At 46.8% G+C, this 26,410-nt stretch overlaps 1 protein-coding gene across 1 annotated transcript in view; it reads left to right on the forward strand.

Moving 5' to 3' along the window:
* Positions 1-26,410, forward strand: part of LOC139225844 (ankyrin repeat and fibronectin type-III domain-containing protein 1-like) — a 1,527,386-nt gene that overhangs the window by 1,208,808 nt on the left and 292,168 nt on the right. The window contains exons 13-14 of the mRNA XM_070856697.1: positions 9,397-9,496; positions 26,075-26,207. Of these exons, the coding sequence (XP_070712798.1) occupies positions 9,397-9,496; positions 26,075-26,207 (233 nt within the window). The remainder of the gene's footprint in view (positions 1-9,396; positions 9,497-26,074; positions 26,208-26,410) is intronic.

Genomic DNA, 26,410 nt, shown 5'->3' on the forward strand with positions numbered 1-26,410 from the left:
TGGACTCTATCCCGGATTCTATCCCGGATTGAATCCCGGACTCGATCGCAGAATGTGTCCTGAACTTTATCCCGGAATGTGTCCCAGACTGTATCCCGGAATGTGTCCCGGATTTTATCCCAGACTTTATCCCATAATGTATCTCAGCTTATCACACTCCAGACATTAATATCCCGGACAGTATCCTGGACTGTATCCCTGAATGTATCCCGGACTGTATCCTGGATTATATCCTGGACTGTATCCCGGAGTCTATCCCGTACTGTTGCATCCTGGACTGTATCCCGGATTGTATCCCAGACTGTATCCCCGAATTTATCCTGAATTGTATCCGAGACTGTTTCCCGGATTGTATCCCAGACTGTATCCCGGATTATATCCCAGACTCTTTTCCGGACTGTATCCTGGATTGTATCACAGACTGTATCCTGGACTGTATCCCGGACTGTATCCCGGAATGTATCCCGGACTGTATCCCGGATAGTATCCAAGATTGTATCCCCGACTGTATCTCGGTCTGTATCCTGGAGTGTATCCCAGACTGTATCCTGGACTGTATCCCGCATTGTATCCTGGATTGTATGCCAGACTCTATCCTAGATTGTATCCCGGACTGCATCCCGGACTGTATTCCGGATTGTATCGTGGACTGTATCCTGGAATATGTCCTGGACTGTATTCCAGACTTTATCCCATAAGGTATCTCAGCTTGTCACACTCCAGACATTCATATCCCAGACTGTATCACGGACTGTATCCCGGAATGTATCCCGGACTGTATCCTGGATTATATCCTGGACTGTATCCCGGACTGTATCCCGTACTGTAGCATCCTGGACTGTATCCCGGACTGTATCCCGGATTGTATCATGAATTGTATCCCGGACTGTATCCCGGATTGTATCCCAGACTATTTCCCGGACTGTATCCCGGATTGTATCACAGACTGTATCCTAGACTGTATCGCGGACTGTATCCCGGAATGTATCCCGAATTGTATCCCAGATTGTATACCGGACTGTTTCTCGAACTGTATTCTGGACTGTATTCCGGACTCTATCCCGGACTGTATCCTGGAGTGTATCCTGGATTCTAACCCGGATTGTCTCCCGGACGCTATCCCGGAATGTGTTCCGGACTTTATCCCGGAATGTGTCCCGGATTGTATCCCAGACTGTATCTCGGTCTGTATCCCAGATTGTATCGCAGATTGTATCCCCGACTTTATCTCGGACTGTATTCCGGATTGTATCCCGGACTGTATCCTGGACAGTATCCCGGATTGTATCCCTGACTGTTTCCCGGACTGTATCCCGGATTGTATCACGGACTGTATCCTGGACTGTATCCCGGGCTGTATCCCAGACTGTATCCTAGAATGTATCCCGGACTGTATTCCGGAATGTATCCTGGACTGTATTCCAGAATGTATCCTGGATTGTATCCCAAATTGTATCCCAGATTGTATCCCGGACTGTATCTCAGACTGTACTCCAGACTGTATTCCGGACTCTATTCCGGATTCTATCCCGGATTGAATCCCGGACTCTATCCCGGAATGTGTCCCGGACTTTATCCCGGAATGTGTCCCGGACTGTATCCCGGAATGTGTCCCGGATTTTATCCCAGACTTTATCACGGTCTATATCACAGACTGTATCCCGGACTGTATCCGAAATTGTATCCCGGACTATATCCCGCACTGTATCCTGAATTGCATCCCAGACTGTATCCTGGACTGTATCTCGGACTGCATCCCGGACTGTATCCCGGACTGTATCCCAGACTGTATCCCGTAATGTAGCATCCCGGACTGTATCCTGGATTGTATATCCCGGACTGTATCCCGGATTGTATCCTGAATTGTATCCTGGACTGTCTCCTGGATTGTATCCCAGACTGTATCCCGGATTGTATCCCAGACTCTTTCCCGGATTGTATCCCGGAATGTATCACAGAGTGTATCCTGGACTGTATCCCAGACTGTATCGCAGATTGTATCCCCGGCTTTATCTCGGACTGTATTCCGAATTGTATCCCGGACTGTATCCTGGACTGTATCCCGACTGTATCCTGGATTGTATCCCGGACTGTATCCTGGATTGTATCCCAGACTCTATCCCAGATTGTATCCCGGATTGTATCCGAGATTGTATCCCCGACTGTATCTCGGTCTGTATACTGGAGTGTATCCCAGATTGTATCCCAGATTGTATCCCGGATTGTATCTTGGTCTGTATCCCAGACTGTATCCCGTACTGTAGCATCCTGGACTGTATCCCGGATTGTATCCTGAATTGTATCCCGGACTGTTTACCGGATTGTATCCCGGAATGTATCCTGGATTGTATCCCGGATTGTATCACAGACTGTATCCTGAACTGTATCCCGTACTGTAGCATCCTGGACTGTGTCCCCGACTTTATCTTGGACAGTATTCCGGATTGTATCCCAGACTGTTTCATGGACAGTATCCCGGATTGTATCCCAGACTCTTTCCCAGACTGTATCCCGGATTGTATCACGGACTGTATCCTGGACTGTATCCCAGGCTGTATCCCGGACTGTATCCCGGAATGTATCCCGGACTGTATTCCGGAATGTATCCTGCACTGTATCCCAGAATGTATCCTGGATTGTATCCCAAATTGTATCCCAGATTGTATCCCGGACTGTATCTCAGACTGTATTCCGGACTGTATTCTGGACTCTATCCCGGATTCTATCCCGGATTGAATCCCGGACTCGATCGCAGAATGTGTCCTGAACTTTATCCCGGAATGTGTCCCAGACTGTATCCCGGAATGTGTCCCGGATTTTATCCCAGACTTTATCCCATAATGTATCTCAGCTTATCACACTCCAGACATTAATATCCCGGACAGTATCCTGGACTGTATCCCTGAATGTATCCCGGACTGTATCCTGGATTATATCCTGGACTGTATCCCGGAGTCTATCCCGTACTGTTGCATCCTGGACTGTATCCCGGATTGTATCCCAGACTGTATCCCCGAATTTATCCTGAATTGTATCCGAGACTGTTTCCCGGATTGTATCCCAGACTGTATCCCGGATTATATCCCAGACTCTTTTCCGGACTGTATCCTGGATTGTATCACAGACTGTATCCTGGACTGTATCCCGGACTGTATCCCGGAATGTATCCCGGACTGTATCCCGGATAGTATCCAAGATTGTATCCCCGACTGTATCTCGGTCTGTATCCTGGAGTGTATCCCAGACTGTATCCTGGACTGTATCCCGCATTGTATCCTGGATTGTATGCCAGACTCTATCCTAGATTGTATCCCGGACTGCATCCCGGACTGTATTCCGGATTGTATCGTGGACTGTATCCTGGAATATGTCCTGGACTGTATTCCAGACTTTATCCCATAAGGTATCTCAGCTTGTCACACTCCAGACATTCATATCCCAGACTGTATCACGGACTGTATCCCGGAATGTATCCCGGACTGTATCCTGGATTATATCCTGGACTGTATCCCGGACTGTATCCCGTACTGTAGCATCCTGGACTGTATCCCGGACTGTATCCCGGATTGTATCATGAATTGTATCCCGGACTGTATCCCGGATTGTATCCCAGACTATTTCCCGGACTGTATCCCGGATTGTATCACAGACTGTATCCTAGACTGTATCGCGGACTGTATCCCGGAATGTATCCCGAATTGTATCCCAGATTGTATACCGGACTGTTTCTCGAACTGTATTCTGGACTGTATTCCGGACTCTATCCCGGACTGTATCCTGGAGTGTATCCTGGATTCTAACCCGGATTGTCTCCCGGACGCTATCCCGGAATGTGTTCCGGACTTTATCCCGGAATGTGTCCCGGATTGTATCCCAGACTGTATCTCGGTCTGTATCCCAGATTGTATCGCAGATTGTATCCCCGACTTTATCTCGGACTGTATTCCGGATTGTATCCCGGACTGTATCCTGGACAGTATCCCGGATTGTATCCCTGACTGTTTCCCGGACTGTATCCCGGATTGTATCACGGACTGTATCCTGGACTGTATCCCGGGCTGTATCCCAGACTGTATCCTAGAATGTATCCCGGACTGTATTCCGGAATGTATCCTGGACTGTATTCCAGAATGTATCCTGGATTGTATCCCAAATTGTATCCCAGATTGTATCCCGGACTGTATCTCAGACTGTACTCCAGACTGTATTCCGGACTCTATTCCGGATTCTATCCCGGATTGAATCCCGGACTCTATCCCGGAATGTGTCCCGGACTTTATCCCGGAATGTGTCCCGGACTGTATCCCGGAATGTGTCCCGGATTTTATCCCAGACTTTATCTCGGTCTATATCACAGACTGTATCCCGGACTGTATCCGAAATTGTATCCCGGACTATATCCCGCACTGTATCCTGAATTGCATCCCAGACTGTATCCTGGACTGTATCTCGGACTGCATCCCGGACTGTATCCCGGACTGTATCCCAGACTGTATCCCGTAATGTAGCATCCCGGACTGTATCCTGGATTGTATATCCCGGACTGTATCCCGGATTGTATCCTGAATTGTATCCTGGACTGTCTCCTGGATTGTATCCCAGACTGTATCCCGGATTGTATCCCAGACTCTTTCCCGGATTGTATCCCGGAATGTATCACAGAGTGTATCCTGGCATGTATCCCAGACTGTATCGCAGATTGTATCCCCGGCTTTATCTCGGACTGTATTCCGAATTGTATCCCGGACTGTATCCTGGACTGTATCCCGACTGTATCCTGGATTGTATCCCGGACTGTATCCTGGATTGTATCCCAGACTCTATCCCAGATTGTATCCCGGATTGTATCCGAGATTGTATCCCCGACTGTATCTCGGTCTGTATACTGGAGTGTATCCCAGATTGTATCCCAGATTGTATCCCGGATTGTATCTTGGTCTGTATCCCAGACTGTATCCCGTACTGTAGCATCCTGGACTGTATCCCGGATTGTATCCTGAATTGTATCCCGGACTGTTTCCCGGATTGTATCCCGGAATGTATCCTGGATTGTATCCCGGATTGTATCACAGACTGTATCCTGAACTGTATCCCGTACTGTAGCATCCTGGACTGTGTCCCCGACTTTATCTTGGACAGTATTCCGGATTGTATCCCAGACTGTTTCATGGACAGTATCCCGGATTGTATCCCAGACTCTTTCCCAGACTGTATCCCGGATTGTATCACGGACTGTATCCTGGACTGTATCCCAGGCTGTATCCCGGACTGTATCCCGGAATGTATCCCGGACTGTATTCCGGAATGTATCCTGCACTGTATCCCAGAATGTATCCTGGATTGTATCCCAAATTGTATCCCAGATTGTATCCCGGACTGTATCTCAGACTGTATTCCGGACTGTATTCTGGACTCTATCCCGGATTCTATCCCGGATTGAATCCCGGACTCGATCGCAGAATGTGTCCTGAACTTTATCCCGGAATGTGTCCCAGACTGTATCCCGGAATGTGTCCCGGATTTTATCCCAGACTTTATCCCATAATGTATCTCAGCTTATCACACTCCAGACATTAATATCCCGGACAGTATCCTGGACTGTATCCCTGAATGTATCCCGGACTGTATCCTGGATTATATCCTGGACTGTATCCCGGAGTCTATCCCGTACTGTTGCATCCTGGACTGTATCCCGGATTGTATCCCAGACTGTATCCCCGAATTTATCCTGAATTGTATCCGAGACTGTTTCCCGGATTGTATCCCAGACTGTATCCCGGATTATATCCCAGACTCTTTTCCGGACTGTATCCTGGATTGTATCACAGACTGTATCCTGGACTGTATCCCGGACTGTATCCCGGAATGTATCCCGGACTGTATCCCGGATAGTATCCAAGATTGTATCCCCGACTGTATCTCGGTCTGTATCCTGGAGTGTATCCCAGACTGTATCCTGGACTGTATCCCGCATTGTATCCTGGATTGTATGCCAGACTCTATCCTAGATTGTATCCCGGACTGCATCCCGGACTGTATTCCGGATTGTATCGTGGACTGTATCCTGGAATATGTCCTGGACTGTATTCCAGACTTTATCCCATAAGGTATCTCAGCTTGTCACACTCCAGACATTCATATCCCAGACTGTATCACGGACTGTATCCCGGAATGTATCCCGGACTGTATCCTGGATTATATCCTGGACTGTATCCCGGACTGTATCCCGTACTGTAGCATCCTGGACTGTATCCCGGACTGTATCCCGGATTGTATCATGAATTGTATCCCGGACTGTATCCCGGATTGTATCCCAGACTATTTCCCGGACTGTATCCCGGATTGTATCACAGACTGTATCCTAGACTGTATCGCGGACTGTATCCCGGAATGTATCCCGAATTGTATCCCAGATTGTATACCGGACTGTTTCTCGAACTGTATTCTGGACTGTATTCCGGACTCTATCCCGGACTGTATCCTGGAGTGTATCCTGGATTCTAACCCGGATTGTCTCCCGGACGCTATCCCGGAATGTGTTCCGGACTTTATCCCGGAATGTGTCCCGGATTGTATCCCAGACTGTATCTCGGTCTGCATTCCAGATTGTATCGCAGATTGTATCCCCGACTTTATCTCGGACTGTATTCCGGATTGTATCCCGGACTGTATCCTGGACAGTATCCTGGATTGTATCCCTGGCTCTTTCCCGGACTGTATCCCGGATTGTATCACGGACTGTATCCTGGACTGTATCCCGGGCTGTATCCCAGACTGTATCCCAGAATGTATCCCGGACTGTATTCCGGAATGTATCCTGGACTGTATCCCAGAATGTATCCTGGATTGTATCCCGAATTGTATCCCAGATTGTATCCCGGACTGTATCTCAGACTGTATTCCGGACTGTATTCCGGACTCTATTCCGGATTCTATCCCGGATTGAATCCCGGGCTCTATCCCGGAATGTGTCCCGGACTTTATCCCAGAATGTGTCCCGGACTGTATCCCGGAATGTGTCCCAGATTTTATCCCAGACTTTATCTCGGTCTGTATCACAGACTGTATCCCGGACTGTATCCGAAATTGTATCCCGGACTATATCCCGCACTGTATCCTGAATTGCATCCCAGACTGTATCCCGGACTGTATCTCAGACTGCATCCCGGAACTGTATCCCGGACTGTATCCCAGACTGTATCCCGGATTTTATCATGGACTATATCCTGGATTGTATCCCAGACTGCATCCCGGAATGTATCCTGGATTGTATCCCTGATTCTATCGCAGATTGTATCCCGGACTGTATCCCAGACTCTATCCGGGATTGTATACCGGATTGTATCCCGGACTGTATCCCAGATTGTATCCCGGACCGTATCCTGGACTGTATCCCAGACTGTATCCCATACTGTATCCTGGACTGTATCCCAGATTGTATCCCAGATTGTAACCCGCACTGTATCCTGGACTGTATCCCGGACTGTATCCCGGATTTTATATTGGATTGTATCCCAGACTCTATCCCAGATTGTATCCTGGACTGTATCCCGGATTGTATCCGAGATTGTATCCCGGACTGTATCACGGTCTGTATAATGGAGTTTATCTTCGATTGTATCCCAGATTGTATCCCGTATTGTATCTCGGTCTGTATTCCGGACTGTATCCCAGACTGTATCCTGGTCTGTATCCCGCATTGTATCCTGGATTGTATGCCAGACTCTATCCCAGATTGTATACCGGACTGTATCTCGGACTGTATTCCGGATTGTATCGCGGACTGTATCCTGGAATATGTCCTGGACTGTATCCCAGACTTTATCCCATAATGTATCCTGGATTGTATCTCAGCTTGTCACACTCCAGACATTCATATCCAGGACTGTATCCCAGACTGTATCCCGGAATGTATCCCGGACTGTATCCTGGATTGTATCCTGGACTGTATCCCGGACTGTATCCCCTAATGTAGCATCCCGGACTGTATCCCGGATTGTATATCCCGGACTGTATCCCGGATTGTATACTGAATTGTATCCCGGACTGTTTCTTGGATTGTATCCCAGACTGTATCCCGGATTGTATCCCAGACTCTTTCCCGGATTGTATTCCGGATTGTATCACAGAGTGTATCCTGGACTGTATCCCAGACTGTATCGCAGATTGTATCCCCAGCTTTATCTCAGACTGTATTCCGAATTGTATCCCGGACTGTATCCTGGACTGTATCCCGACTGTATCCTGGATTGTATCCCGGACTGTATCCTGGATTGTATCCCAGACTCTATCCCAGATTGTATCCCGGATTGTATCCGAGATTGTATCCCCGACTGTATCTTGGTCTGTATCCTGGAGTGTATCCCAGATTGTATCCCAGATTGTATCCCAGATTTTATCTTGGTCTGTATCCCAGACTGTATCCCGTACTGTAGCATCCTGGACTGTATCCGGACTGTATTCCGGATTGTATCCCGGACTGTATCTTGGACTGTATCCCGACTGTATCCCAGATTGTATCCCGGACTGTATCCTGGATTGTATCCCAGACTCTATCCCAGATTGTGTCCCAGATTGTATCCCGAAATGTATCCCGTACTCTATCCAGGATTGTATGCACACTGTATCCCGGACTATAGCCTAATCTCTATCCCGGATTGTACCCGGTTTGTATCCCGGTCTGTATCCTGGGCTGTATTCCAGACTGTATCCTGGACTGTAATCCGGACTGTATCCCGGACTGTATCCTGGACTGTAACCCGGACTGTATCCCTGATGTATCCCAGACAGTATCCCAGACTGTGTCCCAGACTGTATACCGGATTGTATCGCGGACTGTATCCCAGATTGTATCCCGGAATGTATAGCAGACCGTATACCCGATGATGTACCTGAGTGTATCCTGGAATATGCCCTGGACTGTATCCCGGAATGTGTCCCGGGCTGTATCCTGGATAGTATCCTGGAATATGCCCAGGACTGTATCCTGGAATGTGTCCCGGACTGTATCCTGGAATATGTCCTGGACGGTATCCCAGACTTTATCCCAGAATGTATCCTGGATTGTATCACAGCTTGTCACACTCCAGGCATTTCTATCTGTTGTCACTTTCTACAAATAACAATTCACAACGAGCAACCTAAATGTATATACAGAGAAAGAAATCCAGTTATTATCTGCTGTTTCTTCCTGATGCTGAGTAACGTCCAACCTAGAGAAACTCCCAACTATAATAATCAGCTTTGAATGACTTCAGGAAAAACTTCCCACAGCAGTATTCTGAAAAGGAAAACCTAAGTTAGTAGCCAAACATTCGACAAGCCCCGACTCTGACAGTAAGCATTGGGAGGTGAACATTTATCTACATTAAAAAATTGTTTGTTTGGCTTTTCCAGAAAATTCAAAAATCCACCTGCAGGGCCGTAAGCATTCAGTGTCCAAGAGCCTGAAACACCTTTTTCAGCCAACAAGTAAATTTGTTAAAAGTCTCAAACGGTGAGTTGCTGTGCGTAGTCTGATTCAAAGGAATAATCAGCTTCTTGAATAAATTACATTGAACTTAATTATGTCCTTGTGTGTCAGAAACATTGCTTTTGTTTCCCATTTTCCCAATGTCCCTCCCCTGACTCAGGCTGTGGTACAATTCCCTAGTACCTCACTGAAGATGCCATTACTCTAGTGAGAGCTTAAACAATGAGTGTTGGGGCATCACCCCAAGCTTGAGCCTCTCCCTTCCTAATGTCCCCGCTGTTATGAATGCAACCCTATGTAACCAGAATTCTATCGCCACCAGAGGGCGTATCTGTTGGAGTCCCAAGGGATCCCAGCATGGGATCACTGTATATAAGCAGGTCTCCCATGCTGTACCAACACTCTGAAGTTAGAATAAAGAGACTAAGGTTACACTTACTCATGTCTATAGTACTCAATCACATTACTTTATTATGGACGTAACACTGGCAACGAGATAACGAACCATCACGCGAAAATGCAGAGAACTGTTGGTATCCTGGAGAAATTCTCAGAAGGGGCTGATTGGGAGGCCTTCGTGGAGTGACTCGACCAATACTTCATGGCCAACGAGCTGGAAGGGAATGAGAACGCTGTCAAATGAAGGGCGATCCTCCTCACCGTCTGTGGGGCAACAATCTATGGCCTCATGAAGAATCTTCTTGCTCCAGTGAAACCAACAACCAAATCGTATGAAGAACTGTATAAGCTGGTCCAGCAGCACCTAAATCCGAAGGAGAGCGTTCTGATGGCAAGGTATCGATTTTACACATGCCAACACAGGTCTGAAGGCCAGGAAGTGGCGAGCTACGTTGCTGAACTAAGGCACCTTGCAGGACATTGCGAATTTGATAGATTCCAGGAGCAAATGCTAAGAGACTTTTTTTGTGCTTGGCATTGGCCCTGAGGTTATCCTTCTCAAACTATTGGCTGTTGAAACACCGAACCTGAGCAAAGCCATAACGATGGCCCAGGCATTTATGTCCACCAGCGATAACACCAAACAAATTTCACAGCATAAAGATGTTTCGGCAAGTACTGTACATAAAGTAACATCGTTTTCAGGCAGGAATGCATATGGCAGAATGTACACACCTGCAGCTGCACGACCTCAGATGACTCAGAGTCCGCCATCAAGCGTTAATGCGAGGCAGTTAACACCTTATTGGCACTGCGGAGGTGATCATCGAGTCCATCAATGCTGCTTCAAACACGATGCATGCAAAGGCTGTGGAACAATGGGACACCTCCAGCAAATGTGCAGACGAGCTGCAAACCACCACGTTGTAGAGGAAGACCGATCCATGGCGGATCAAACTGAACTAGAGACTCAAACCAAGGAGGCAGAAGTTACGGGGTACACACCTTCACCACAAAATGTCCACCGATCATGTTAAAAGTTGAACTGAACGCAATTCCAGTATCCATGGAATTGGACACTGATGCGGGTCAGTCCATCATGAGCAAAAAGGCCTTCGACAGGCTGTGGTGCAACAAGGCACACAGGCCAAAGCTGAGCCCCATTCACACCTAGCTGAGAACTTACACTAAAGAGCTGATCCCTGTAATTGGCAGCACAGCAGTAAAAGTCTCCTATGATGGAGCAGTTCACGAACTACCACTATGGATAACATCAGGAGATGGCCCCACGCTGTTCGGCAGAAGCTGTCTGGGAAAAATCCGCTGGAACTAGGACGACATCCGAGTGCTTGCGTCTGTCGATGATGCCTCATGTGCCCAGGTTCTGAGTAAGTTTTCATCGTTGTTTGAGCCAGGCATCGGAAGTTTCTCGGGGGCGAAGGTGCAGATCCACTTGATTCCCGGTACACGACCCATCCACCACAAGGCACAGGCGGTGCCATATATGATGCAAGAGAAAGTGGAGATCGAGCTAGACAGGCTGCAACAAGAGGGCATCATCGCGCCGGTGGAATTCAACGAGTGGGCCAGTCCAATTGTTCCGGTCCTCAAGGGTGATGGCACGGTCAGAATTTGCAGAGACTATAAAGTAACGATTAACTGTCTTTCGCTGCAGAACCAGTACCCGCTACCCAAGGCAGACGACCTATTTGCGACGCTGGCAGAAGGAAAGACGTTCACCAAGTTGGACATGACTCAGGAGCTGGTGGAATCTTCAAAAGGCCTCACCTGCATCAACACGCACAAAGGTCTGTTCATCTACAATAGATGCCCGTTTGCGATTCGATCGGCCGCGGCTATTTTTCAAAGGAACATAGAGAGTCTGCTAAAGTCGATTCTGCGCACCGTGGTTTTCCAGGACGACATACTGATCACAGGTCGGGACACCATCAAACACTTGCAGAACCAGGAAGAGCTTCTAAGTTGGCTAGATCATGTGGGACTCAGGTTGAAACGCTCGAAGTGTGTTTTCCTGGTGCCAGAGGTTGAGTTCTTAGGGAGAAGAATTATGGCAGACGGCATCAGACCCACCGGTGCCAAGACGGAGGCCACAGAACGTGACAGAGCTGCGGTCGTTCCTGGAACTCCTCAATTATTTTGGTAATTTCCTACCCGGGTTAAGCACCTTGCTAGAACCTCTACACATGTTGCTACGCAAGGGAGATGACTGGGTATGGGGGAAATCACAAGAAACAGCTTTTGAGAAAGCCCGAAATCTGTTATGTTCCAACAAACTGCTTGTCCTGTATGATCCTTGTAAACGTTTAGTGCTAGCTTGAAATGTGCCTTCGTATGGGGTCGGGTGTGTGTTACAACAAGCAAACGGATCGGGAATATTGCAGCCTGTTGCGTCCAGGAGCTTGTCCAAGGCCGAAAAGGCCGACAGCATGATTGATAAAGAAGCTCTGGTATGCGTTTACGGGGTAAAAAAATGCAACAGTATCTATTTGGGCTTAAGTTCGAGTTAGAAACTGACCATAATCTGCTCATATCGCTATTCTCAGAGTGTAATGGTATCAATACCAATGCCTCTGCTCACATCCAAAGATGGGGCTCACGCTGTCTGCATATAACTATGTAATTCGCTACAGGCCAGGCACAGAGAGCTGCGCTGATGCTCTCAGTCGGCTACCATTGCCCACTACCGGGGTGGAAATGGCACAGCCTGCAGACTTGCTCTTGGTGATGGATGCATTTGAAAACGAAAAGTCACCTGTTATGGCCTGCCAGACCAGGACCTGGACCAGCCAGGAATTCTTTACTGTCCCTTGTAAAAAACTGTGTCCTCCATGGGAGCTGGTCCAGCGTCCCAGCAGAGATGCATGAAGAGATCAAGCCATTCCAGTGGCGCAAAGATGAAATGTCCATACAGGTGGACTGTCTTTTCTAGGGTAATCGCGTGGTTTTGCCCAAGAAAGGCAGGGAAACATTCATACGCAACCTACACAGTACCCACCCAGGCATAGTAATGATGAAAGCTATAGCCAGATCCTGTGTGTGGCAGCCCGGCATCGACTCAGATTTGGAGTCTTGCGTGCGCCAATGCAACACTTGCTCCCAACTGAGCAATGCACCCAGGGAGGCACCGCTAAGTATGTGGTCGATGTTATGTATTTAACCCTTTGTAACCTGCATTACACCTGACCTCCAGAGGGCCCACCTGTTGGAGTCCCAAGGGATCCCGGCATCCCTTGGGAGCACAGTATATAAGTAGGCCACCCACGAGGTACTTGTACTCTGGAATCTTATAAATGGAGCTAAGTTCACACTTGCTCATTACACACAGTACTCAGTCTCACCATTTATTATGAATGTAACAATTGGCGACGAGGTAATGAACAACTGCGCGAAAATGAAAATAACAGTCGGCATCCTGGAGAAGTTCTCAGAGGGGACGATTGGGAGGCCTTCGTGGAGAGACTCGACCAGTGCTTTGTGGCCACTGAGCTAGAAGGGGAAGAGAATGCTATCAAATGAAGGGCGATCCTCCTAACTGTCTCTGGGGCAACAACCTATGACCTCATGAAGAATCTCCTGGCCCGGGCAAAACCAACAGAGAAATCCTACGGAGAATTGTGTACACTGGTCCGGGAGCACCTAAATCCTAAGGAAAGCGTTTTGATGGCGAGATATCGGTTCTACATATGTCAACGATTGGAGGGCCAGGAAGTGGCGAGCTACGTCGCCGAACTAAGGCGCCTCGCAGGACATTGTGAGTTTGAGGGATTCCTAGAACAACTGCTCAGAGACTTTTTTGTACTGGACATTGGGCATGAGACAATCCTTCGCAAACTGTTGACTGTAGAAACTCCGAATCTGAGTAAAGCCATAACGATAGCCCAGGCATTTATGTCCACCAGCGACAACACCAAGCGGATTTCACAGAACATGGACGTTTCGAAAGGCCTCACCTGCATCAACACGCACAAAGATCTGTTTATCTACAACCGATGCCCATTTGGGGATTCGGGTGGCTGCGGCGATCTTCCAGCGGAACATGGAGAGCCTGCTAAAGTCGGTTCCTTGTACAGTGGTCTTTCAGGACGACATATTGGTTACAGGTCGGGACACCTTTGAGCACTTGAAGCATCTGGAGGAGATTCTTAGTCGGTTGGATCGCGTGGGACTCAGGTTGAAACGCTCGAAGTGTGTTTTCCTGACACAGGACGTCGAATTCTTAGGAAGGAGAATCACAGCAGACGCCATCCGACCCACCGATGCCAAGATGGAGGCCATCAAGAATGCGCCGCAGAACGTGACGGAGCTGCGGTTCTTCCTGGGACTCCTTAACTATTTCAGTAATTTCCTACCTGGGTTAAGCACCCTGCTAGAGCCCCTACATGCGCTACTGCGCAAGGAAGACAACTGCGTATGGGGGAATTCACAGGAGGCTGCCCTTAAGAAAGCCAGAAATTTATTGTGTTCTAACAAACTGCTTGTCCTGTATAACCCATGTAAACGATTAGTGTTAGCTTGCGATGCGTCATACGGGTCGGATGTGTGTTACAACAGGCTAACGAATCGGGGATTTTGTAACCGTTCGCTTATGCGTCCAGGAGTTTGTCCAAGGCCGAAAGGGCCTATAGCATGGTTGAAAAAGAGGCTCTGGTGTGCGTTTATGGGGTAAAAAAAATGCAACAGTACTTATTTGGCCTCAAGTTTGAGCTTGAAACTGACCACAAGCCGCTCATATCGCTATTCTCGGAGAGCAAAGGGATTAATACCAATGCCTCTTCCCGCATCCAAAGATGGGCGCTCACACTATTGGCATACAACTATGTAATCTGCCACAGGCTAGACAAAGAGAACTGCGCAGATGCTCTCAGTCGGCTACCATTGCCCACCACTGAGATGGAACTGGCACAGCCAGCAGACTTGCTCATGGTCATGGAGGCATTTGAGAACGAGAAGTCCCCCGTTATGGACCGCCAGATCAGGACCTGGACCAGCCAGGATCCTTTACTGTCCTTGGTAAAAAAACTGTGTCCTCCATAGGAGCTGCACCAGTGTCCCAGTGGAGATGCAGAAGGCGATTAAACCGTTCCCACAAACGCAAAGACGAGTTGTCCCTGCAGGCAGACTGTCGACTGTGGGGCAATTGTGTGGTTTTGCCCAAGAAAGCAGAGACACATTTATTTGCGAACTGCACAACACCCACCCAAGCATTGTAATGATGAAAACCATAGCCAGATTTCACGTGTGCAGGCCCGGCATCGACTCAGAATTAGAGTCATGCGTGCGCCAGTGCAACACTTGCTCTTAGTTGAGCAATGCATCCAGAGAGGCACTGCTAAGTTTGTGGTCGTGGCCATCCAAACTGTGGTTGAGGATCCATGTAGACTATGCAGGCCATTCCAAGGAAAAATGTTTTGGTTGTCATGGACGCTTACTCAAAATGCATTGAATGTGCAATAATGTCAATATTATTGAAAGCCTACGAGCCATTTTTGCCACGCACGGCTTGCCTGATGTCCTAGTCAACGACAATGGGCCGTGCTTCACCAGTGATGAATTCAAGGAATTCATGACCTGCAACGGGATCAAACGTGTGTCGGAAGGCTCCCTGCAGACCCGGCTGTCCCGAGTGCTGCTCAGCTACCGCACCAGACCCCACTCACTCACCGGGATTCCCCCAGCTGAGCTGCTCATGAAAAGGGCGCTGAAAACAAGGCTCTCCCTTGTCCACCCTGATCTCCATGATCACGTGGAGGGCAAGCGGCATCAACAAAGTGTGTACCATGACCGTGCAAATTTGTCACGCGATATTGAGATCAATGATCCCGTGTTTGTGCTCAATTATGGACATGGTCCCAAATGGCTCACTGGCACAGTCACATCCAAAGAGGGGATTAGGGTGTTTCAGGTCAAACTGACCAATGGACAAATGCACAGAAAGCATTTGGACCAAATCAAATTGCGGTTCACCAACAGCTACGAACAACCCGAAGAGGACACCACCAACTTACAACACACACACAAGTTGCAACTGACATCATAGTTGACCACGAAACTGAACTCATCATCCCCAGCTGCCCGGCAAGGCTGGCTGCCCAACAGCCCAGTGAAGAACTGACCAACCCACCCACACCAGCATTTGTACTGAGACGATCGACAAGGGAGCGCAAAGCTCCAGGTCGTCTCACCTTGTAAATAAGTGTACTGTTGGCTTCACGGGAGTGATTTTATGTATTTAACCCTTTGCAACCTACATTACACCTGACCACCAGAGGGCCCACCTGTTGGAGTCCCAAGGGATCCCAGCATCCCATGGGAGCACCGTATGTAAGCAGGCCACCCACGAGGTACCTGCACTCTGGAATCTTATTAAAGGAGCTAAGGTCACACTTGCTCATTGCACACAGTACTCAGTCTCACCATTTATTATGAGTGTAACAGTCATGGCCCTTCAAATCATGGTCTAGGATCCACGTTGACTTCGCTGGCCTGTTTCTAGGCAAAATGTTCTTGGTTGTTGTGGATGCTTATTCACAGTGGATTGAGTGTGTAATAATGTCTGTAAGCACGTCCACTGCCACCATCGAAAACCTACGAGCCATGTTTGCCATGCACAGCCTGCCTGATGTCCTTGTCAGCGCCAATGGGCCGAGCTTCACCAGCGCTGAATTCAAGGAGTTCATGTCCCGCAATGGGATCAAGCACGTCACATCTGCCCCATTCAAGCCCGCATCCAATGGCCAGGCAGAACAGGCAGTCCAAACCATCAAGCAAAGCTTGAAACACGTGTCGGAAGACTCCCTGCAGACCTGCCTGTCCCAAGTCCTGCTCAGCTACCGCACCAGACCCCACTCGCTCACTGGGGTTCCCCCAGCCGAGCTGCTCATGAAAAGGGCGCTCAAAACAAGGCTTTCTCTCATCCATCTTGATATCCATGATCATGTCGAGGGCAGGCGGCATCAACAAAGCATGTACCATGATCGCGCAAATTTGTCGCCAGATATTGAAGTCAATGACCCGGTATTTGTACTCAACTATGGACATGGTCCCAAATAGCTTGCTGGCACTGTCATAGCCGAAGAAGGGAGTAGGGTGTTTCAAGTCAAACTCGCAAATGGACTAACTTGCAGAAAGCATTTGGACCAAACCAAACTGCGATTCACAGACAGCCAAGAGCAACCTGAAGAGGACACCACCAACTTTGACCCTCCGACACACACACAAGTGGCAACCGACATCACGGTTGACCACGAAGCTGAACTCATCATCCCCAGCAACCCAGCAAGGCCAGCTGCGCAGCAGTTCAGCAAAGAACCAACCAACTCACCTGCACTTGTATTTGTACCGAGACGATTGACTAGGGAATGAAAAGCCGCAGATCATCTCACCCTGTAAATAAGTGCACTATTGACTTTGGGAGGGAGTGATGTTATGTATGCAACCTAAGTAACCAGCATTCTACCGCCACCAGAGGGCGTATCTGTTGAAGTCCCAAGGGATCTCAGCATCCCTTGGGAGCACTGTATCTACTCAGGTCTCCCATGCTATACCAACAGTCTGGAGTTAGAATAAAGAAACTAAGCTCACACTTACTCACGTCTACAGTACTCAATCACGTTACTTTATTATGGATGTAACACCCGCACACACAGAAACACAGACAGAGAAACAGACACAGACACAGAAACACACACAGACAGAGAAACAGCACACAGACATAGAAACACACACACTGACAGAGAAACAGCACACAGACATAGAAACACACACAAAGTGAAACACACACAGACAGAGAAACACACACAGACACAGAGAAACACACACACACAGAAACACACACAGACACAGAGAAACATACACAGACAGAGAAACACACAGTGAAACACACACACACACACACACAGAAACACACACACACACAGAGACACACACACACACACAGAAACACACACAGTCAGAGAAACAGCACACAGGCAGAGAAACACACACACACAGAAACATACACAGAGAAACACACACAGACAGTTGGAACTGGTGCTCTCCACTCTCCCGTTGATGTAGGAGGGAGGGCTTTAGTTTCCTGAACAATTGGGACCGCTTCTGGGGAAGGTGGGACCTGTACAAGTCGGACAGGTTATTCCTCAACAGAGACGGGACCAATGTTCTCGCGGGTGGTTTTGATAGTACAGTTGGGAGGGCTTTTAACTAGCTTGGCAGGGGGATGGGAACCCAGGAGAGGGCTCTGAGCTAGTTAGAGTGGGTGAGAGCTTTGATGAACAGAACCACAAGAAAGAATGCAAAAGGCAGGAGGCAACAGAGCAGAGTAGCACTGGGTTAAGTGTAAACCACAAGGTGATAGGAAGGGACAATATGTATGAATATAAAGGAACTGCAGGAGGGGTCAAAACTAAAAATCATGGTTTAAAAACTAGTATTAAAGCACTCTACCTAAACGCACGCAGCATTCGAAATAAAGTAACTGAGTTGACGGCACAAATCATTACAAATGGGTATGATTTGGTGGCCATTACAGAAACGTGGTTGCAGGGTGGCCAAGACTGGGAATTAAACATACAGGGGTATCTGACGATTCGGAAAGATAGACAAGAAGGGAAAGGAGGTGGGGTAGCTCTGTTAATAAAGGATGATATCAGGGCAGTTGTGAGAGACGATATTGGCTCCAATGAACAAAATGTTGAATCATTGTGGGTGGAGATTAGAGATAGTAAGGGGGAAAAAAATCACTGGTGGGCGTAGTTTATAGGCCCCCAAATAATAAATTCACAGTGGGGCGGACAATAATCAAGGGAATAATGGAGGCATGTGAAAAAGGAACAGCAGTAACCATGGGGGATTTTAACCTACATATCGATTGGTCAAATCAAATCGCACGGGGTAGCCTTGAGGAGGAATTCAAAGAATGCATACGGGATTGTTTCTTAGAACAGCATGTTACAGAACCTACAAGGGAGCAAGCTATCATAGATCTGGTCCTGTGTAATGAGACAGGAATAATAAACTATCTCCTAGTAAAAGATCCTCTCGGAATGAGTGATCACAGTATGGTTGAATTTGTAATACAGATTGAGGGTGAGGAAGTAGTGTCTCAAACGAGCGTACTATGCTTAAACAAAGGGGACTACAGTGGGATGAGGGCAGAGTTGGCTAAAGTAGACTGGGAACACAGACTAAATGGTGGCACAATTGAGGAACAGTGGAGAACTTTTAAGGAGCTCTTTCATAGTGCTCAACAAAAATATATTCAAGTGAAAAAGAAGGGCGGTAAGAGAAGGGATAACCAGCCATGGATAACCAAGGAAATAAAGGAGAGTATCAAATTAAAAACCAATGCATATAAGGTGGCCAAGGTTAGTGGGAAACTAGAAGATTGGGAAAATTTTAAACGACAGCAAAGAATGACTAAGAAAGCAATAAAGAAGGGGAAGATAGATTACGAATGTAAACTTGCGCAAAACATAAAAACAGATAGTAAAAGCTTTTACCGATATATAAAATGGAAAAGAGTGACTAAAGTAAATGTTGGTCCCTTAGAAGATGAGAAATGGGATTTAATAATGGGAAATGTGGAAATGGCTGAGACCTTAAACAATTATTTTGCTTCGGTCTTCACAGTGGAAGACACAAAAACCATGCCAAAAATTGCTGGTCATGGGAATGTGGGAAGGGAGGACCTGGAGACAATCACTATCACTAGGGGGGTAGTGCTGGACAGGCTAATGGGACTCAAGGTAGACAAGTCCCCTGGTCCTGATGAAATGCATCCCAGGGTATTAAAAGAGATGGCGGAAGTTATAGCAGATGCATTCGTTATAATCTACCAAAATTCTCTGGAGTCTGGGGAGGTGCCATCGGATTGGAAAGCAGCTAATGTAACGCCTCTATTTAAAAAAGGGGGCAGACAAAAGGCAGGTAACTATAGGCCGGTTAGTTTAACATCTGTAGTGGGGAAAATGCTTGAAGCTATCATTAAGGAAGAAATAGCGGGACATCTAGATAGGAATAGTGCAATCAAGCAGACGCAACATGGATTCATGTAGGGGGAAATCATGTTCAACTAATTTATTGGAATTCTTTGAGGATATAATGAGCATGGTGGATAGAGGTGTACCAATGGATGTGGTGTATTTAGATTTCCAAAAGGCATTCGATAAGGTGCAACACAAAAGGTTACTGCAGAAGATAAAGGTAGAGAGTTGGGATAAATGGGTCCTTTTTGAGTTGGAAATCGGTGGCTAGTGATGTGCCACGGGGATCGGTGCTGGGACCACAACTGTTTACAGTATACATAGATGACCTGGAAGAGGGTACAGAGTGTAGTGTAACAAAATTTGCAGATGACACAAAGATTAGTGGGAAAGCAGGTTGTGTAGAGGACACAGAGAGGCTGCAAAGAGATTTAGATAGGTTAAGCGAATGGGCTAAGGTTTGGCAGATGGAATACAATGTCGGAAAATGTGAGGTCATCCACTTTGGGAAAAAACACAGCAAAAGGGAATATTATTTGAATGGGGAGAAATTACAACATGTTGCGGTGCAGAGGGACCTGGGGGTCCTTGTGCATGAATCCCAAAAAGTTAGTTTGCAGGTGCAGCAGGTAATCAGGAAGGCGAATGGAATGTTGGCCTTCAATGCGAGAGGGATAGAGTACAAAAGCAGGGAGGTCCTGCTGCAACTGTACAGGGTATTGGTGAGGCCACACCTGGAGTACTGCATGCAGTTTTGGTCACCTTACTTAAGGAAGGATATACTAGCTTTGGAAGGGGTACAAAGACGATTCACTTGGCTGATTCCAGAGATGAGGGGGTTACCTTATGATGATAGATTGAGTAGATTGGGTCTTTTCTCGTTGGAGTTCAGAAGGATGAGGGGTGATCTTATAGAAACATTTAAAATAATGAAGGGGATAGACAGGATAGAGGTAGAGAGGTTGTTTCCACTGGTCGGGGAGACTAGAACTAGGGGGCACAGCCTCAAAATACGGGGGAGCCAATTTAAAACCGAGTTGAGAAGGAATTTCTTCTCCCAGAGGGTTGTGAATCTGTGGCATTCTTTGCCCAAGGAAGCAGTTGAGGCTAGCTCATTGAATATATTCAAATCACAGATCGATAGATTTTTAACCAATAAGGGAATTAAGGGTTATGGGGAGCGGGCAGGTAAATGGAGCTGAGTCCACGGCCAGATCAGCCATGATCTTGTTGGGTGGCGGAGCAGGCTCGAGGGGCTAGATGGCCTACTCCTGTTCCTAATTCTTCTGTTCTTCTGTTCTTATGTTCTTATTAATGTTGGGGAAATCCAGAACCAGGGGTCACAGTCTAAGGATAAGGGGTAAGCCATTTAAAACCGAGATGAGGAGAAACTTCTTCACCCAGAGAGTGGTGAACCTGTGGAATTCTCCACCACAGAAAGTTGTTGAGGCCAATTCACTAAATATATTCAAAAAGGAGTTAGATGTCGTCCTTACTACTAGGGGGATCAAGGGGTATGGCGAGAAAGCAGGAATGGGGTACTGAAGTTGCATGTTCAGCCATGAACTCATTGAATGGCTGTGCAGGCTCGAAGAGCCGAATGGCCTACTCGTGCACCTATTTTCTATGTTTCTATGTTTCTATGACAGAAAAACACACACACACACACAGGAAAACACACGCAGACAGAGAAACACACACAGAAACACACACACACACAGAAACACACACAGAAAGAAACACACACACAGAGAAACGCATGCACAGAGAAACACACACACTCACACACAAACACACAGAAACAGAATCACACACACACACAAACACAGAAACACAGAGAGAAACACAGAAACACAGAAACACACACACACAGAAACACATATACACACAGAAACACACACACACACAGAAACACACAGACAGAAACAGAAACATACACACACAGAGAAACATACAGAGAAACACACACACAGAAACAGAAACACACACACACACAGAAACACACACACACACAGAAACACACACACACAGAAACATACACACACACAGAGGAACACACAGACACAGAGAAACACACACACACCCACAGAAACACACACACACACAGAAACACACACACAGAAACACACACACACACAGAAACATACACAGAAACAAAAACAGATACAGAAACACACACACACACACAGAAACACACAGATACAGAGAAACACACACAGAAACACACACACACATACAGAAACACACACACACAGAAACACATACAGAAAGAAACACACACACAGAGAAACAAATGCACAGAGAAACACACACACATAAACACACAGAAACAGAATCACACACACAGAAAGAAACACACACACAGAGAAACAAACGCACAGAGAAACACACACACACAAACACACAGAAACAAAATCACACACACACACACACACACACAGAAACACAGAAACACACAAGAGACACACAGAAACACACACACACAGAAACACACATACACACAGAAACACACACACACAGAAACAGAAACACACACACACACAGAAACACACACACACAGAAACAGAAACACACACACACACACAGAAACACACACACACACACACAGAGAAACACACAGACACAGAGGAACACACACACATACACACACACAGAAACACACTGACACAGAGAAAGACACACACACACACAGAAACACACACACACACACAGAAACACACACACACACACAGAAACACACACACACACAGAAACACACACATGGAAACACACACATACAGAGAAACACACAGAGAAACACAGACACAGAGAAACACACAGACAGAGAAACACACAGACAGAGTGTTATGTCTGTAATGTACTTATGAATGACTCCACAAGGCAATGTGTTGTACTCAAACTGTAGTGACCTTGGTTCTTTATTCGTAACTCCAGAGTGAGGCAGCCGCATGGTGGCTACCCTTTTATACAGCCTCTGCCATCAGGGCAGGAAACCCCGGTCTCCACCAGTTGCACCCTCTAGTGATGCCAGCATAGTATATACACAGTGTAAACCTTATTGATAGTACATCAGGTAAACAAGTCTCCATCTTATGCAACTATACAGTGACTACATAGAGTGTATATCTATAGTCTGCATATATAACAGAGAAACACACAGACACAGAGAAGCACACAGACACAGAGAAACGCACACAGAGAAACACACACAGAGAAACACACACAGACAGAGAAACACAAACACACAGAAACACAGGGAACATAGAAACACACATGCACAAACAGATACATGCAAATATATACACACACTTTCTGTGGGATACAATAGTGATGAGGAGTGCATTTTTCCCTTCCTAATCCATGGTAATTGTGGTACTCCCAGTCCCACTCTGACTGAAATCAGATCATTCAGGACAGCCCAGGTGTCAAAGCTGACATTTGTCTGCCTTAGTATGGCTCAGTGCTGCACTGGGAAATACCTTTACCCAGACTGTCAGGCAGTGGGCACCATTTTGCAAGTAAAATCAAGGAATATCCAAAGATGTTTTATAAATACATAAAGAGCAAGAGGATAACTAAGGAAAGAGTAGGACCTTTTAGGGACCAAAAAGGTAACCTGTGTGTGGAGTCGGAAGACGTGGGAATGGTTCTTAATGAATACTTTGCGTCTGTCTTCACAAAAAATATGGACGATGCAGACATTATAGTTAAGGAGTAAGGGTGTGAAATATTAGATAAACATAATTGGAAAGGAAGTATTAAGGAGTTTAGCATCTTTGAAAGTAGACAAATCGCCATGCCCGGATGAAATGTATCTCAGGCTGTTAAGAGAAGCAAGGGAGGAAATAGCGGATGCGCTGACCATCATTTTCCAATCTTCTCTGGCTTCAGGCATGGTGCCAGAGGACTGGAGGACTACTGACGTACTGTTGATAAAAAGGGAGCAAGGGATAGACCAAGTAATTGCAGACAGTCAGCTTAACCTTGGTGGTACGCAAATTATTGGGAAAAATTCTGAGGCACAGGACAAATCTTACTTCGAAAGACACGGATTGATTAAGGACAGTCAGCATGGGTTTGTTAAGGGAAGCTCGTGTCTGACTAACCTGATTGAATTTTTTGAGGAGGTATTGCGGAGGGTCGATGAGGGTTGCGCATTTGATGTAGCCTGCGTGCATTTTAGCAAGGCCTTTGACAAGGTCCCACAAGGCAGGTTCATCAGAAAAGTAAAAGTTCATGGGATCCAAGGGAAAGTAGTAAGTTGGATCATAAATTGGCTCAGTGGTAGAAAGCAGAGGGTAATGGTTGACGGGTGTTTTTGTGAACGGAAGACTGTTTCCACTGGGGTTCCGCAGGGCGCAGTACTAGGTCCCTTGCTTTTTGTGGTGTGCATCAATGACATAGACTTCAATGTAGGGGGCATGATTAAGAAGTTTGTAGATGATACAAAAATTGGCCGTGTGGTTGATAGTGAGAAAGAAAGTACACTGCAGGAAGATATCAATGGACTGGTCAGGTGGGCAGAAAAGTGGCAAATGGAATTCAATCCAGAGAAGTGTGAGGAGAGTGCTAACAAGGCAAGGGAATACACAATAAATAGTGGGATACTGAGAAGCGTAGAGGAACAGAAAAACATTGGAGTGCATGTCCACAGATCCCTGATTTAGCAGGACAGGTAGATAAGGTGGTTAAGAAGGCATACGGAATACTTTCCTTTATTAGCTGAGGAATAGAATATAAGAGCAGGAAGATTATGCTTGAACTGTATAAAACTCTAGTTAGTCTACTGCTAGAGTACTATGTACAGTTCTGGTCACCTCATTACAGGAAAGATGTGATTGCACTAGAAAGGATACAGAGGAGATTTATGAGGATGTTGCCAGGACTGGAGAATTTTAACTATGAAGAAAGATTGGACAGGCTGGGGTTGTTTTCTTTGGAACAGAGGAGACTGAGGGGAGATTTAATTGAGGTGTATAAAATTAAGAGTGGCCTAGATGGAATGGATAGAAACATAGAATCATAGAAACATAGAAAATAGGTGCAGGGGTAGGCCATTCGGCCCTTCAAGCCTGCACCGCCATTCAATAAGATCATGGCTGATCATTACCTCAGTATCCCTTCCCTGCTTTCTTTCCATACCCTTTGATCTCTTTAGCCGTAAGGGCCATATCTAACTCCTTCTTGAATATATCCAACGAACTGACATCAACAACTTTCTGCGGTAGAGAATTCCACAGGTTAACAACTCTCTGAGTGAAGAAGTTTCTCCTCATCTCGGTCCTAAATGGCTTACCCCTTATCCTTAGATTGTGTCCCCTGGTTCTGGACTTCCCCAACATCGGGAACATTCTTCCTGCATCTAACCTGTCCAGTCCCGTCAGTATTTTATATGTTTCTATGAGATTCCCTCTCATTCTTCTAAACTCCAGTGAATACAGGTCCAGTCGATCCAGTCTCTCCTCATATGTCAGTCCTGCCATCCCGGGAATCAGTCTGGTGAACCTTCGTTGCACTCCCTCAATAGCAAGACCATCCTTCCTCAGATTAGGAGACCAAAACTGAACACAATATTCCAGGTGAAGCCTCACCAAGGCCCTGTAGAACTGCAGTAAGACCTCCCAGCTCCTATACTCAAATCCCCTAGCTATGGAGGCCAACATGCCATTTGCCTTCTTCACCGCCTGCTGTACCTGCATGCCAACGTTCTACGCCTGATGTATCATGACATCCAGGTCTCGTTGCATCTCCCCTTTTCCTAATCTCCCCTTTTCCTATTCAAATAATATTCTGCCTTTGGATAAAAAGGACCTATTTCCCTTAGCAGAGAAGTCAAAAGCCAGTGGACATAATTTAAAGTAATTGGTAGAAGGATTAGAGGGGAGTTGAGGAGAATCTTTTTCACCCAGCAGGTGGTGGGGGTCTGGAACTCACTGCCTGAAAAGGTGGTAGAGGCAGAAATGCTCATCGCATTTCAAAACTACTTGCGTATGCACTTGAAGTGCCGTAACCTACAAGGCTATGGACCGAGCGGGAAAGTGGGATTAGGCTGGATAGCTCTTTGTCAGCCGGCACAGACACGATGGGCTGAATGGCCTCCTTCTGTGCCGTAAATTTCTATGATTTATTTTGCTGAGTTGTGTTTGTGTCTGGCCATAGTGTGAATTTACACAAACACTGGTGGTGTTGTCCTGTTTTTCAGAGGATTATACCTGACAGCGATATTCTACAAGGACGATGACATAATTGTGACACACGAGGAACAGATTCCAGTGGTAGACATGGACGATTCATATTCCAGCTCACTGATGCAAGATTTCCTTTGGTTCACAAAGGTAAAGCGATGAAGAGAACCGTTAGATGATTAATAGTATCCTGTTTGAAGTAGCTTTCACCAGTTGAGTGAATAAATGTTCATGGAATATACTGAATTGGATGAACCAAGAAGCTCCCAGGTTTGGTCACTACTCTGTGCTGAGTTAACCTATGGTTCCTAGCTTTTATGTACAGGAACATGGATTACAAAAGCAGAAATGAT

Source organism: Pristiophorus japonicus, chromosome 15 (genome assembly GCF_044704955.1).
Source record: "Pristiophorus japonicus isolate sPriJap1 chromosome 15, sPriJap1.hap1, whole genome shotgun sequence".
Classification (NCBI taxonomy): Eukaryota; Metazoa; Chordata; class Chondrichthyes; family Pristiophoridae; genus Pristiophorus; species Pristiophorus japonicus.